Below are 14,501 nucleotides of genomic sequence, written 5' to 3' on the forward strand. Positions count from 1 at the left end.
GTCTTCGCGTTCGCGAGTCATTATTCTCGTTCGCGATGAAGAAAAAGTTGTCTGCCCCTCCCCAGTGCCTAACGCTACGCGTTTGCGATGGACATGCTAGAACACAGACTCTGCTGAAAAACCAAATTTCCAAAATCCAAAATATCCCGTGGCCTATCCGAAAGTCACCCAAGCCCTCGGGGCTCCAAACCAAACATGCACACAAGTCTAAAAATATCATACGAATTTGCTCGCGCAATCAAATAGCCAAAATAACACCTAGAACTCCGAATTTAGCACCAAATCGAATGAAATTCTCAAGAACGCTTTAAAATTTCTATTTTCTCAACTGGACGTCCGAATCACGTCAAACCAACTCCGTTTCTCACCAAATTTCACAGACAAGTCTTAAATATCATAATGAACCTGTACCGGATTTCGGAACTAAAATACGGACCTGGCACTAATAATACTAAACATCAATCAATTCTTAAGAACAATTAATTTTCATCAAAAATTCATAACTCAAGCTAGGGACCTCCGAATTCGATTTCGGGCATACGCCCAAGTCCCATAATTCGATACGGATCCACCGGGACTATCAAAATATGGATCCGGACCCGTTTACCAAAAATATTGACCGAAGTCAACTAAAATCAACTTTTAAGAAAAAAATTCTTATTTTCATTAGTTTTCAACATAAAAACTTTTCGAAAACCTGCCCGGACTGCGCAGGCAAATCGAGGAGGGTAAAAATATAATTTTAAGGTTTAAGAGCGCAGATTCGAGTTCTAAAACATAAGATGACCTTTTGGGTCATCACACAAACATTAAGCATATACGAAAAGTAATAAACTTTTAACTCCATAAACTGCTGATTAGTAAATATGTACGAAGTTCAATAATTAGTTTCTTAAAATAAAAAATATAATATATATAATTGAAACCACTCATTAATAAAGATTTAGCACAATTAAAGGATGAAATCTGTTTCGAGTAGATATATTTTCAAGTTATTTTATTAAAATTGGTTAAAAGTTGACTAACTTGATAGCAATATAGATAGGAGCTTTAATGTTTTTTTAATATATTTGTTACGCATTTCCTTATTTGTTACGCATTTCCTTTACATGGTTATCTCCTCATAACATTTGTGTTATAGATTTTTCATTTCAGAGTATTCAACGCATAAGATATTCCTTTTTTGATATTGATGCATCAATTAACTTTCTATTATAGAATTATTTATATAAGTTTAGTCAATTTCAAAGTTCAAAATATAAGGCAAGGGATTGTATATTTCAATTTTAAATTTTTAAGTATTAAAAGTTTTATTTTAGTTAATTTTAAAGCTTAGATATTAGAAAGAAACAATTGGACAACAATTTTGTCGAAGTCAAAACTATTTTTAAAGGTAAGGGGACAAACAGTGTTAGCCTTATAATTCACCGGCTTTCTTTTTTCTTCCTTATTTTTCCTTTTCCTTCCCAGCTATGTTATTAAGAATATTTGAGTGGTTATTGGTTTCGATTAATTATGTATTTTAGTTTTGGTTTAATGAACACATAACGAATAAATAGGGTCAAAAGAATTTAATATATTTTTTCTCCGTCGGTTATGTATTTGTTTGTGACCACAATGCTAATGATATCTCATTAATCCGATTATTTAAATTGTGTAAAGCACATGAAAAACAGATAAATTACATATTGGAGTTTTACTTTCACTTGAACTTAAAGACCCTCTAGCTTGGCGACATCGGTTGCTATTGATGTATTATACCTTACACATACATGATGTGTCCTCTTTCTACCCCCTCTTCTGCCGAATGCAACAAATATGGCCATGACAATTATTTAAACATATATACTAAATAGACCATGGTTGATGTTTCATAAAATAAATAAATATTCAACTTGAGATGCATGAATTTATACTATATTTTTAGGAAAAATACATAAGTACTCCCGACTTATAGCCGAATTTCCAAAGGCTTAACTCCGATCAAATTGCTTTTATAAGAAATATTAAATAATAATAGATAAATAAGAACATATTTATTTTGACAATATCAATGTCTTATTATTTGGTAAGATAAGTTTTAAATCAAATATAGGTGCTACAATGCAAAAATTAACCAAGTAAATCTCTACCAAACTTTCTTTTCACAAATATAATTTAACTGTGATGAAATTCTAAAAAAGTCAGAGATGGATATACCCATTACTCATTAGAGGAGGGCCAGAACTGAGGGCCAGAACTGGTTCAGTTTTTTATACCTATTAAAAACACATAAACCTTTAGAAACTTTAAGGTGGCAAAATCATATTCATAAAGTGACGAGAAGTCTTTTTTTTTCTTTTTCCAGAAGTGATAATAAATTTTGAACACTATACTTTACAGTAAAAAAATCCTTAATTAGCAGCAAAGGAAATCAAACTTGTAAAAAAATAGCCGAGTATTAAATTTTGGCAATTAAAAATCGTGATCAACTCCATACCATTAAAAGAGTCTTTGCCTATTGCCATCAAGTGCACTTGCGATATTTGCCAGATTTTTTCTGCAGAACCAAAGACACAAACAAAAAGAAATTAAACGCAAAGCGTAATCTTCATAGACAAAATATAATATTTTCTCATATTAATTTGTCCGTTTGTTATCTTTCGACGAAGAATCATCTCTTCCAATTAAGGTTCCGCACATAAAACTTACAAAAAATAATATATTTACGTATGTTTACATTCATGTTATGTTCACATACACACAACCCAACACAACACACCCACCTTCAACATAGAAGGGAAACACGAGAGTCTTGCGTTTATAAAGTATGTAGTCATATATGTTTATATTCACATACATCCGATAGAAAAAAATAAATAAAACTAAACCAACTCAACCAAACACAACCGTAAGTAGAGAATGATATGAAGCACAGGAATATTTTTTAAAGTGAAACTATTACCGAAGCTCAAACAACTCCTTGGTACTGAATCTTTTTTCTTCTTTAAATATTCAGCCACAACTCTTTTTTCTTGGTAACCCCATAAATATTCTGGCATAAATTTCTCTGACTATGTTACTAAACACGTCTTATAAGCATTTGTAATATGAATCCTGATAGTAAATAGCTTCGTTGAAGAATATGAATCCTAGTGTGTATCATATACAAATTCTTGCTATTACAATTTTATCCGATGTGGAATAATTTCTTTTGGAGAAATATTTAATATTGAGGGGCATAAAAGTGCTTTAATATTTTAGGGATATTTTTGTCGCTCAATATTTAGTATAAATTATTTGTACTTTTATAATAATATAGATATAAATTGAGGTATTTGGCAAACTTAAAATCTGCTTAAAGGTCAAATGTTTTTAAGCCAAAAGGTCCAAAATAAGCCAAAAGCGATTAGGGTAATCCCAACTTTTTTTTTTTTTTTTTGCTTAAAAGTCACCCCTCTTTGACCAAGTATTTTACATTGATATCCCTGATACTTATGTATAATTCTCAAAATACCCCAATCTTTTAGTTTTCTCCTTTCCTCCGCCATTTTCAATCGCTGCCTTCCAAATTCCATCTCTGCCGAACTGAAGTCATTGGTGCCTTTTGTTTTTCTTTAAGCAAATCTTTGGTTGCTTATTTTTTGTCTAACAGATAAATTAGTTCTAGTGACTCTTTTGGTTTTGGATTTTTGAGAGTGAAAAATGAACAACATTTTGTTCTTTGTAGAGTTATCTATTTCCATTCTTGTGGTGGGTGGCTTTGGGTGGGGAAGAATGAAGCTTTTAATTGAGATAAAAATTAATTTATATTTGAATTAAGTTTAAATTAATTTTAGTTAATAACCTGCGTTTCTTCTGGTAAGTATAAATACCTCTTACTTTCAAGAAAATAGAACTTAGCAATCAACTTGATTTGAGAATCTACACTTATTCATTTGTTTTGACCCCACGAAAAAAGAAAGAAAGAAAAGACAGTACGAATTGATTTAGTCTTGATAGTTTCGGGGCATATTTTAATAGAAAAAGTGCTTGTGAGCATATTTTTTTCAAACACATCAGATGCTTATTTTCAGCTCCAGCACCTTTATCCAAACACATCAATTACTTATTTTCAGCTTCAACATCTTTATCTAAATACATAACTGCTTATTTAAAAATTAAGCTCAAGCACATAAAAAATATTTTCTAGCACTTAATACTTAAAAGCTATTTAAATTAAGCCAATCCAAACAGGTTGTCTTTCGTTCAGACAGTAGAAATCTTAAAAGGCAAAGAAATTATAGGATAACGCCTTTGTTTTACTAAGGTAATTGCAAAGGAAGATTCCCATATCCCTTGCTTCCAAGTAATTCATTTCATAATGTTCTGAGAACAGTTGCTGGTTCTCCCCAAGCAGGGGCAGATTTAGGGGCGGGAGGAGTTCACCCGAATCTCTTCGCCGAAAAATTATATTGTATATATAAGATTAAATTTGTGTTTTACTTCTATGTATTATGTTTTGAATCTTCTTGACACAACCCATAAGCATAACTTAGTGGTCAAGGGGGTTCAAAATATTTGTGAGATCACTACTTCAATTCTCAATGACCACAATTTCTTTTAATATTTTACCTTTTTCTTTTTTGAACCCACTTAGCGAAAATCTTGGCTCCGCCGTTGTCCCAGTCTACAAGAAGCTATATTTGAAGATGAAAAGCAATCCTCAATTGTTCGTCATTATCCTTCAGTTCCACAAATTGCTTTACAACTAAAGTTTGCAAAACAGTTCGTCTAACTTATCCTTTTTGAAGTTGACGAAATGTAAGAATATTTAGAAAAAATGACTGTCAGGTTGACATATACTAATCAAGTCCGACAAACTTCAAAGAAAGTTGCAATTATAGACAATTGAAACCATTTCTTACCATCTTCACCTCCCTCGTTCTTTTTCCTCTTTTGTCCTACTATAAGCAATGTAAATTTCATAAGAAAAGGCTCTTTCTCCCCCTCTTCACTATACTCCGAACAAGATAAAGCTTTTTCAAAACCAAATGTTTAAGCATTATTTATATCAGAAACTCACGTTCCAGTGATAGTTAGGGGAAAATACCAATTATTTGTACCGGAGAAACTTTAATCGCTCTACTTATGAATAAAGAGGAGTAATTTAAGCAATGCTAACTATCATTTGACTCGTTTTAAGTTTTTAACTTGCTGTGGCCTGTGGTTAAGAAGAGTAATTTGAGCAATACTAACCCTATGATTTGCTGCGTGCTTGCTCTTAACTTTGGCAAAGCAACCCAAGGAAACAAGAACCTGATCGATGTTCAACAATCGTCCTGTCCTGGACATTACTTTGGCTCTTCATCTTAATGTGGATGTAGCGAAGATCGACATATTAACAGAGTTCAATGAAAATCTGATGCAAATACTACGTCAACTTGCGAACAGGGCTACCATTTCGAGAAACACCAAAGTTGCACTTAAACTTCCATTGTGATTCCCCATTAGAAGAATCGCATTACAATCTAGTAGGTATGTTCGAAAACAGGATAGATAAACATGAGGATAACAGGGCGAGCTATCATCGGGCTTCACCACTCAGTTAAAGCTATAGCAGTTCAGTCGAGAACATAAATTAGAAGTTTCACCAAGACATTAGAGGATAGGCAAGCACTGACAGAAGAATGGATGACATTTTTGTGTATATTTAGTATGTGGGGAACTTTGGATCCACATTGTGCGCCCACGACTCTAAGCCCCCTATTATATCCTTTGCTGAAGTGAAACCCGCCTTGTGAAGCAATTGAACAGCCCTTTGTGAATCATTACCTCTTCTGCATATCATATATAGAGAAGCACCGGAACCACTGTCGAGCGTCTCTTTATCTGCCTCTTTTTCCAAGGCAGCAGATATTTCAGACAACCTGCCTTCCAACGTGGATAGAGGGATGTTGATAGAGTTGGGAAGTGAAACAATCTTATAGTGATGAGCTGGTCGAACATCTACTAATACATGTGCTTCACCTTTCGTCACTCTCTCGTTGTACTCTTTGCTGCTGATTCGAGCATCCTGTGAAAGAAGGTTCAACTTCAATGGGCCCTGAAAGAATGGTCAATTACATGGATAATTAGATCAGCAAGAAATCAATAAAATGAGTCATTTTACACTTGAATGCTTCACTATGCCTTTAGTTGCATACAGAAAAGACACACAGGTTCAGACAGAGGGCTACAAATATTAGATACAACTGAAAAGCTGTGAAAACGAAATGCACCGTGGATAGTGGAGTTTGAGTAAATTTTTCATAGTCGAAATCCGGAAATGTCTGCCTTGTCAATACTGGATGTTCTCCACAAGCTTTGCACTGCAATGACCTTCCACGAATTTTGACCTAAAATTGCAGAGGTGATGATCTGAGATGATAACCAATGCCGACAATTGGCGACAAATAAATACAATATGTTGAGGAGCAAAGGAAAACAAATATTGAATACAAGATATTCCAGATCAGTTGCCAACACGAGCAAACAAATTTTGAGTGGCCTAATTAAACATAAATCTTAAGGCTTCTTTTACTCAAAGTAGATTAGATATAAAATATGGTTGTCTTTAAGCAGAGAAAGACGTATCCATTTATTATTTTATTTTTTTGTCGGGCTCCTTCGAGAAGTATCTATCTCGAACTACGTTTTTTCAAGGAGCCCTGAATTTCAAATGTTGTCCACTCAAAAATTTCTTATCAAAATTAAAATTTATTAAAGGGCCCTAAAGCTAAGTTGGGTGGACTCTTCGTTTTTGGTGCCGCACCCGTCTCGACACGGGACGGGAGCGGATGCGGGTACAGGATACGGCCCGGATTCGGTCAACTAACTTCGGATACTTTGACCTGAGTCCATCGACAAATTTGGTGGGAAATTAAGATTTTGATTTCTCAAAATTAAAAATAAAACAGATTTAAGATAGCAAAATGGCATACCTTCAATATTGTGGTACTTTTGTCTCATATTTGCTGCTTTGTGTTCCAGAAAAACCAAGAATTCAAGGGGGTCGTGTTTTGAGTTCGGACTTATAGCGCTATTTTTTATAATTTTGAATTTTTTTAGCCGAATCCCCGCACCCATATCCATACCTGGATTCGCACCCCCGAATCTTAAAATTTAGATTTTGTCGAATCCAACACTCGGATCCGTGTCCGTATCGGATGCCCGCACCCGAGTCCGAGCAACTTTTCCCTAAAGTTAGCTAATTTCATTTTTCTAAGTGCTAGTAGAAATTGCAAAAATGGAAGACTGCAAGATCTACTTTCCCCACAAAGAATAAAGAACTGTTTCATAAGTAATGAATGGAAGTATGAGAAATTAGAATATCAAACGCACAATACGAATCCGGCCTGACAGGGCATCCAAAAGAAGCATCCTCCCAGAGAGTGGTTCTCCAACCAAGCTAGCAACTTTTATGGCCTCCAAGGCTTGAAGACATCCAATAACACCTGGAACTGAAAGTAAAGAAAAAACATAACTGAGAATAGGAATGTAAAGTAGCACCATATGTTTTAAAACAATGTGAATCCTACAGATTTTACATAGAAACAGATACAGCCCAACCAAAAAGAAAGTTTTTCAGGTTTGACATGACATCAATAAAAAGTTTTTCAGGTTTGACATGACATCAATACTTTCCTTTCTAACTATTGTTATAAACAAGATACCCAATAAACAGACCAAAGAGAGAAGTTTGCTTTCCGGAAAACTAAGGGAATTTCACACATTAGAGAGATAAGTATGAGATAATCTAGACGCTTCCTGAAAAGGGACAGGAAAAAAGTTATTTGTAGAGAAAAAACACAGCTTACCAACTCCCAGTACTCCGCTGTCAGCACATCTCTGACATGCATTTGTGGGTGGAGGAGTTGGAAACAGGCATCGATAGCATGGACCTCCATTGTAATTGTAGACTGTCAGCTAGATAAACCATTCAGAGCACAGAGTTACCAACCAATCTGAACAGCTATAAGCAATTTATATTGGTTCTGGGGAAACACAAGTTAAAGGCTCTGGGAAAGGATGACTGCTTTCGGCAAATGGTACCTGCCCTTCTAGTCCTAGAGCAGCTCCAGATATAAGAGGCTGTTAACACAAATAAGCCAGTAATCAGTTCAGAGATCCAACATCCAAATGAAATTATCATCCAATTTCACACTTGCAATAGGAGATTAGTGTTTGTACATCCAGGCATTAATATCCACTATCATCATTACATGATCATACCAGAATATTATTATTATGGGAGGAAAGAAAAGTGATTTATGTGTCTGTAAAAAGTTTATAGAAAAGCTGCCAGTTAGATTGATTTGCAGCTTTACAGGTTAATACCAATTTTCTGATAAGGTAAGGTAATTTTATTCAATAACAGAACCAAGAAGGTACTGTAATCAGTACCAAAAATTGAACTTGTTTTGTCCTACAAAATAAGGGAGTCAAACAAATCCAAAGTATCAATAATGCTAGTTTACAAAATTTTCTTTCAGCCAATACACTAAATTTTGCATGCATCTAAATTTACAGTTTTACACAAGTAATAGAATACTTGTGTAAGAACCTGGAATACATAATTCAAAGGAACGGAGAAGTTATTGCATCAGAACGCAATTGTATAGTGTATAGTATATTGAAATCCAGCTTAACATATCATTGTTACCAGCAGAATTAGTGTAAAAAGCGAACATCACAAGAAACAGCTGACCTCTTCACTACTTATCAAAAAGAGAAACAGCTAACCTTCCCAAGCACAACGCAGCAATCATTGATCATGTAGCGGCTTGGAGCATTGTCTGTTGCATCTACTACCACATCATATCTGAAAAAGATCATTAAGCAAGGAAATGAGAAAATCACCGCTTTAATTAAGCAAAAGTGAAAACAGAACCAACACAAAACATCAAAGTAATACAGATAGGAAATAAAATCATGTAACCCTATATAAAAAAGTGTTATTAAACCATACTTGCTCACGATCTCTAAAGCATTGGACGTGCGGAATGCTTCTTTGTGCTCCACAATCTGAGTGGAGGAGTTGATCCTAAAACAAACAAATACATTAGAATATTATATACAGGTTCCAATGCAAAATAAGTTTATTCTATACGTGACTTACGAGCGACAGGTAGCAGCAGCTGACTCTACTTTTGACTTTCCAATATATGCTTCAGTATGAATTATCTAGAATACAATGTGAAATGCCATAGCCAATTAGCTTATTAACAAAAACTAAAATCTCAAAATCACTAAGCCAAACAGTATCCACCAAAATCATTTTCAGCACATATAAACACATTATACTAAACAAACTACCTGCCAAAATTTTGGATTAAAGAAGACGTTCCTTGATGAATTATTTTCCGGTTCATGTTGTGGAAATTAGTATTGAGTTAGAAAAGTTGTAAATCATATTGAGTTAAAGTATTAAATTGTGAAATATTATTCTGTTGAGTTGTTCACTCCCGGACATTTTTGTTAAGATTTGTGCACATTATGGTCGAGGTATGGGCTCCTTATTGTGAAAATTAATGTATTGTTGATTTCTGTGGCGAGTTGTAATATTTGAGCACTTGATGTGCAATTTGTGATGTGTTGTGATAATTGAGCACATAAGGTGCAATTTATGAGATGTTGTTATATTGGCGCGTGATATTGTTGAGAGGTTTGTTCGGGTGTTTGCACGAGGTTTCTGCCGTGCTATTGTTACTATTGATATATGCACATGCGGCGTGACAAGACGGGCTATATATGTGGGTATGCGCGTGTGGCGAGACAAGGTAGGAATATTATTATGCGTGTGCGGCGAGACAAGACAGGTATTTACTTTATTATTGCGCACGTGGCGAGACAAGGTAGGCTATGTCGGGGATTGATTTGTGATGACTTGTGATGGCTTGGGGGCATTTTTGTTGTTAGTATTATGATTTGGGACTACGAGCCGGTACCTCGAGAGTGCCCTTTTTGTTGATATTTCTCTATGGTTGTACTTGCCTTTGGTTATTTTATTTTTTTTTTTTTTTTTTTTGTAATATGTAAATTCATGTGTTCTCCCTGATGTATTATTTGACTCGATATTAAGTATTTTGTATTTCTTGTAGTATTGTGTTGGCTTTGGCTTTTCGTACTAGACTCTGATGATTTGTATTTCTGGTTTGTACTTCTTGATGATTGAGTTGTTTTAAATAAAAGAAATTGCTATTATGTTCTAATTTAATAAGTTTTACATCCAAATCAACAGCTTATCTGATGCTTTATTTTAATTAAAATGTCATTTTCTTCACTCAAACTATTTCTAAAATAAACTCACTTCTTTGTTAAATACTTGCTTGGTTTAAGAATTGTAACCTTATTTTATTGAAAATAAATTGATCGGGCAGATTTTACGTATTGATATATTTGGCAGGAGAGTTGTCAGTGCGGTTGTGACTGAGATATGGGCACGAGGTGCCGTGAGGATATGAAAGGGGGCTGAGACCCGTATTTCTAATTATGATATAAGATATTTAATTAAAAGGATTTTCTTCCAAAGATTTTTATTTGAAAAAAAAACTAGTAGATAAAAGGTGTATATTTTGAAGGACTTGATTAATTGGTTGTGATTGTGATCATTATTCGTTTGGGCAATATTTATGGTGTTCTTGCTGCCTTGATGTTTATATCGCTAGTTGATTATTGTTGCTATCACTGCTATTTGTTTTTGATTATTTTTAGAATGATATATTGCTCAGGTTATTTGACTAGTGAGTGTCTTGACTGTACCTCGTCACTACTCCACCGAGGTTAGTCTTGATACTTATTAGGTACCGACTGTGGTGTACTCATACTACACTTTTGCACATTTTTTGTGCAGAGTCAGGTAATTTGGAGTCAGTTGACCGCTAACTAGCTATACGGATCTTGCTGTGGAGACTCAAGGTAAACCTGTTGCTGCGTTCGCAGACTTCGGAGTCACCTTCTGATATTGTACTTGCACTGTTTTATCTCTACTTCAAAACAGTTGTACTTATAGGCTTTCTAGTAACTCAGTAGAACTTATGACTTGTACTACCGGTTTTGGGATTGCAAGTATTGTATAGAGATTTCTACTTCGCATTTGTCGGTCGTTATTTAATATTGTTATTATTTCGGTAAACGTTAGGCTTACCTAGTCCCTAAAACTAGGTGCCATCACGACATCTTACGCAAGTAGATTTGGGTCGTGACACTAAGCCAAACAGTATCCACCAAAATCAATTTCAGCACATAAAAACACATTATACTAAACAAACTACCTGCCTTTGCAGATTGTTAAGTTCCACTACATCATGATCAACGATACCTATTCGACCTGCAAAATATACCAGAAAATATAATATGCTTCCTAATTTATTCCAAAAATACAGACAAAATATGAGAATTAAATAACAAATTACCAACTCCACAGGCAGCAAGATAAAGCAGAGCAGGTGATCCTAGACCTCCAGCTCCAATAACCAAAACTGAAGATTTCAATAGATTCGCCTGACCTAATGCCAATAATAAATTTGAAGTATAAACAAAAATGGTTGTTTTGTCAAGTCAAATTAAGTAAGTTCACAGCAATTCGGACCGAACCTTGAACGCCAAATGAAGGAAGCAATAGGTGGCGACTGTATCTATAAATCACATCGGGCGATAGACCATTTGAATTCCCTAACTCTCCGTTAGAAAGCGGCGAAGTACATAGAGCATTGCAATTGACTTCTCTTTCTTCAACCTGCTTTACTTCAAGTTGATTAAGTTGAGCTTCGAGAGCTGAAATTTGTTGTTCTATATTTCTCTTGTTAGCCTTTAGAGACTCGATTTCCTCGCGAATACGAGTTGCTTCAGCACCATTGGAATCCATTACAAAAGCCAGGAACAATCTGAATACAGTACCCAAAGACGCAAACTTTGGCTTAGGCAAGACAGAGGAGTCAGAGGGAGGCAAATTATAAACCCTATATCTACTGAACCCCCTTCTAATTTTTTTTAATGCAATATTTGGCCTAATAATGTTACCACTTACAAATTACAACCCTCGACATGTTTGAGACGTCTCAATTTCATTAAAAAAAATGTAAAAAGGATAACATACCACACGAAAAGGAAACCATCTCAAAAATTTAGTTTTGTAATCCATTAAATATTATTTTAACTCTATAATTATTTTCGTAGAAAAATAGTAAAAATACTATATGTAAATAAAATACAAAAGATCTTTGTAAAATTATTTTTTTCTATTCAAATCAAAAAGGACATAAGAAATTATTTGTTAAAAAAAAAAAATCTCAACTCCATTACGTTAATTGGGAAAATATTTTTATGAACAATTATCTAAACAATAGAAACATAATTTTCCGACCTTTTGAATGAAAACAAGGAAATAGGTATTCTTGAAACAGAGGATTTATATTTTTTTTTTCTATTATAATATTGCGTTAGAGAAAATGATCTCATATGCCCGCTTACAATTTGAATGGAAAAAAAATTACTCTCTAAAAATTTCTAGTGTGTATAAATAAAAATCTTTTGCCAAAAAAGAAAAAACACTAGAAACAACTTTGTATTGTTGAGTGTCACGCTTGAGAAATCTTATAGCTTATCAATTTCTTTCTTTTATTATTTTAATAGCTTTTTAAGTCTATCCCCATCTTCTTCCTTCATTATTTGAATCTTCAGTTGATTTTCTTAGTTATTAGTTATAGTAAAAAACAATTTCCAGCTAACTTCCGTTCTTACAATGATTTACAATTGTCACACCTCCTTTTTACCCACGGGGATAGGGGAATTTTTCCAATTAAAGTGACATTGTTCGAAATGAGATTTATTTATTTGTCAGAGTCGCTACTTAGAATAATTTATGGTGTCCCAAGTCACCAGTTTATTTTAAATCCCAAATCGAGAAAATTTGACTCTATTTATGGTCCGCGAACACAGAAAATCGGATAAGGAATTTTGTTAACCCGGGAGAAGGTGTGAGGCACTCCCGAGTTTCGTGGTTTTAACACGGTCGTTTAACAATTAATACTTAGCCTAATTATCTGATTTAATACATATTTGAGACCTATTGTGCATTTTACCTTTGACCGCTTTTAATTATGTATTTAAATGCTTTTTAGTATTTATGGAGTTATTTCTTAAACAAGTTACGATGTCGTACACTTATCGTTTTGGTATACATTGCAAACCGCGCCACGTGAAACGTACCCGCGATTTACAACATGTTTATTATTATTATTTGAATTTGTGGTCAAGTCGCGTGAAACGCGCACTTGAGTTGGGATTTACATATCGTCATCATGCCACGGGAACCGTACCCATAGTCACGATGATTTATTAATCACGCCTAAAGCAAACTACGATTGTTCATGAATTATTTTCCTAAACTACTTTGAGATTATTGTATGGGTCATGATTTATGGAATCATTTGGAGAAGTATGTACATTAGTAATTTACTAAACTAATCTGTGAAGTATTTTAGTTCTTTGATTTAAGAATTAGTATATTCGAAACACATATACATTTTTAATACTGAGTGTACAGCTAAACCAACTAACGCAATGAAAGTTCGTTTGCCTTAAGGCCTACTAGTAAAAGAAAACGGCTCAATTACTGATTTTCACATTTGAATCAAATGGCCTAATTTCCTAACTAGCGGATGGCTCACTACCCTAACAGATGTTCTCAAAACTTCACTGCTACAATCTAATATATGCAGATTCTTTCAACAAATTTATTAATTATATTTTATCATGGTTTTATCATCAAAACAGATCCTCCACTCTTCCAAACTAATCATGAAATCAAACGAAAGCTAACGAGCTATTTCAACAAGACAAAAGGAAACAAACAAAAATGAAATCCTAATAAATACTAGCAAATCAATATGAACCAACATTTAAGCACACGATCAGCGAATCAAGGCAGGAACATGCTTGAAGATGAAACAGGGCATGCTATGGTGAAAATAGATGAAAAATAAAAGGTGAACCTCAATGACTTTCTTCTGTATTTGATTTATCAAACAAAGTTCCAAGTGAATAATCCGACAGTACACGTTGCTCTGAATTGAAGACAGGACTTTTGACCGGAACTTCGACTAACGACCTCGACTTCGAACCAAAGAGAACCTCGACTTGACTCAGAAGCTTTAGCTATTTTGGAGTCAGTTTACAGCTGGGCTTGGGATGGATTTTAAAGGTGATTCATGGCTGATTTTGCTGAGTTTCGGCTGGAAAACAGAGCTGCTTTTTGTGGATTTTAGAGCTAATTTCGGGATTGTTTGCCCGCCTCTATGTGTGCAAAAATGTGAGGTTTTATTGCTGAAAATGGGGTATGGGATTTGTGATAGGAGACAAGCATGTGGGACAAGGAGTGGAGAACAATGGAGAGTGGAGTAGGGAGCAAAGTGTGTGTGTGGGGACAAGCATGGGGGACAAGCATGGGGGACAAATGAAAGTGGAGTGGGGACACGCGTGGAAAGATGGGAGCGAAAAAT

At 34.5% G+C, this 14,501-nt stretch overlaps 1 protein-coding gene across 1 annotated transcript; it reads right to left on the bottom strand.

Moving 5' to 3' along the window:
* Positions 1-5,438: 5,438 nt before the first annotated feature.
* Positions 5,439-11,972, bottom strand: LOC104088692 (adenylyltransferase and sulfurtransferase MOCS3). The gene is made up of 11 exons (XM_009593416.4): positions 11,596-11,972; positions 11,415-11,507; positions 11,274-11,329; positions 9,119-9,183; positions 8,969-9,043; positions 8,743-8,821; positions 8,053-8,091; positions 7,818-7,926; positions 7,342-7,460; positions 6,240-6,356; positions 5,439-6,064 (listed from the first exon to the last, which is right to left on the bottom strand). The coding sequence occupies exons 1-11, from the start codon at positions 11,864-11,866 to the stop codon at positions 5,672-5,674; spliced, it is 1,416 nt and encodes a 471-aa protein (XP_009591711.1). The 5' UTR covers positions 11,867-11,972; the 3' UTR covers positions 5,439-5,671.
* Between the last annotated feature and the right edge of the window lie 2,529 nt (positions 11,973-14,501).

The sequence above is a fragment of the Nicotiana tomentosiformis genome, chromosome 7, assembly GCF_000390325.3.
Source record: "Nicotiana tomentosiformis chromosome 7, ASM39032v3, whole genome shotgun sequence".
NCBI lineage: Eukaryota > Viridiplantae > Streptophyta > Magnoliopsida > Solanales > Solanaceae > Nicotiana > Nicotiana tomentosiformis.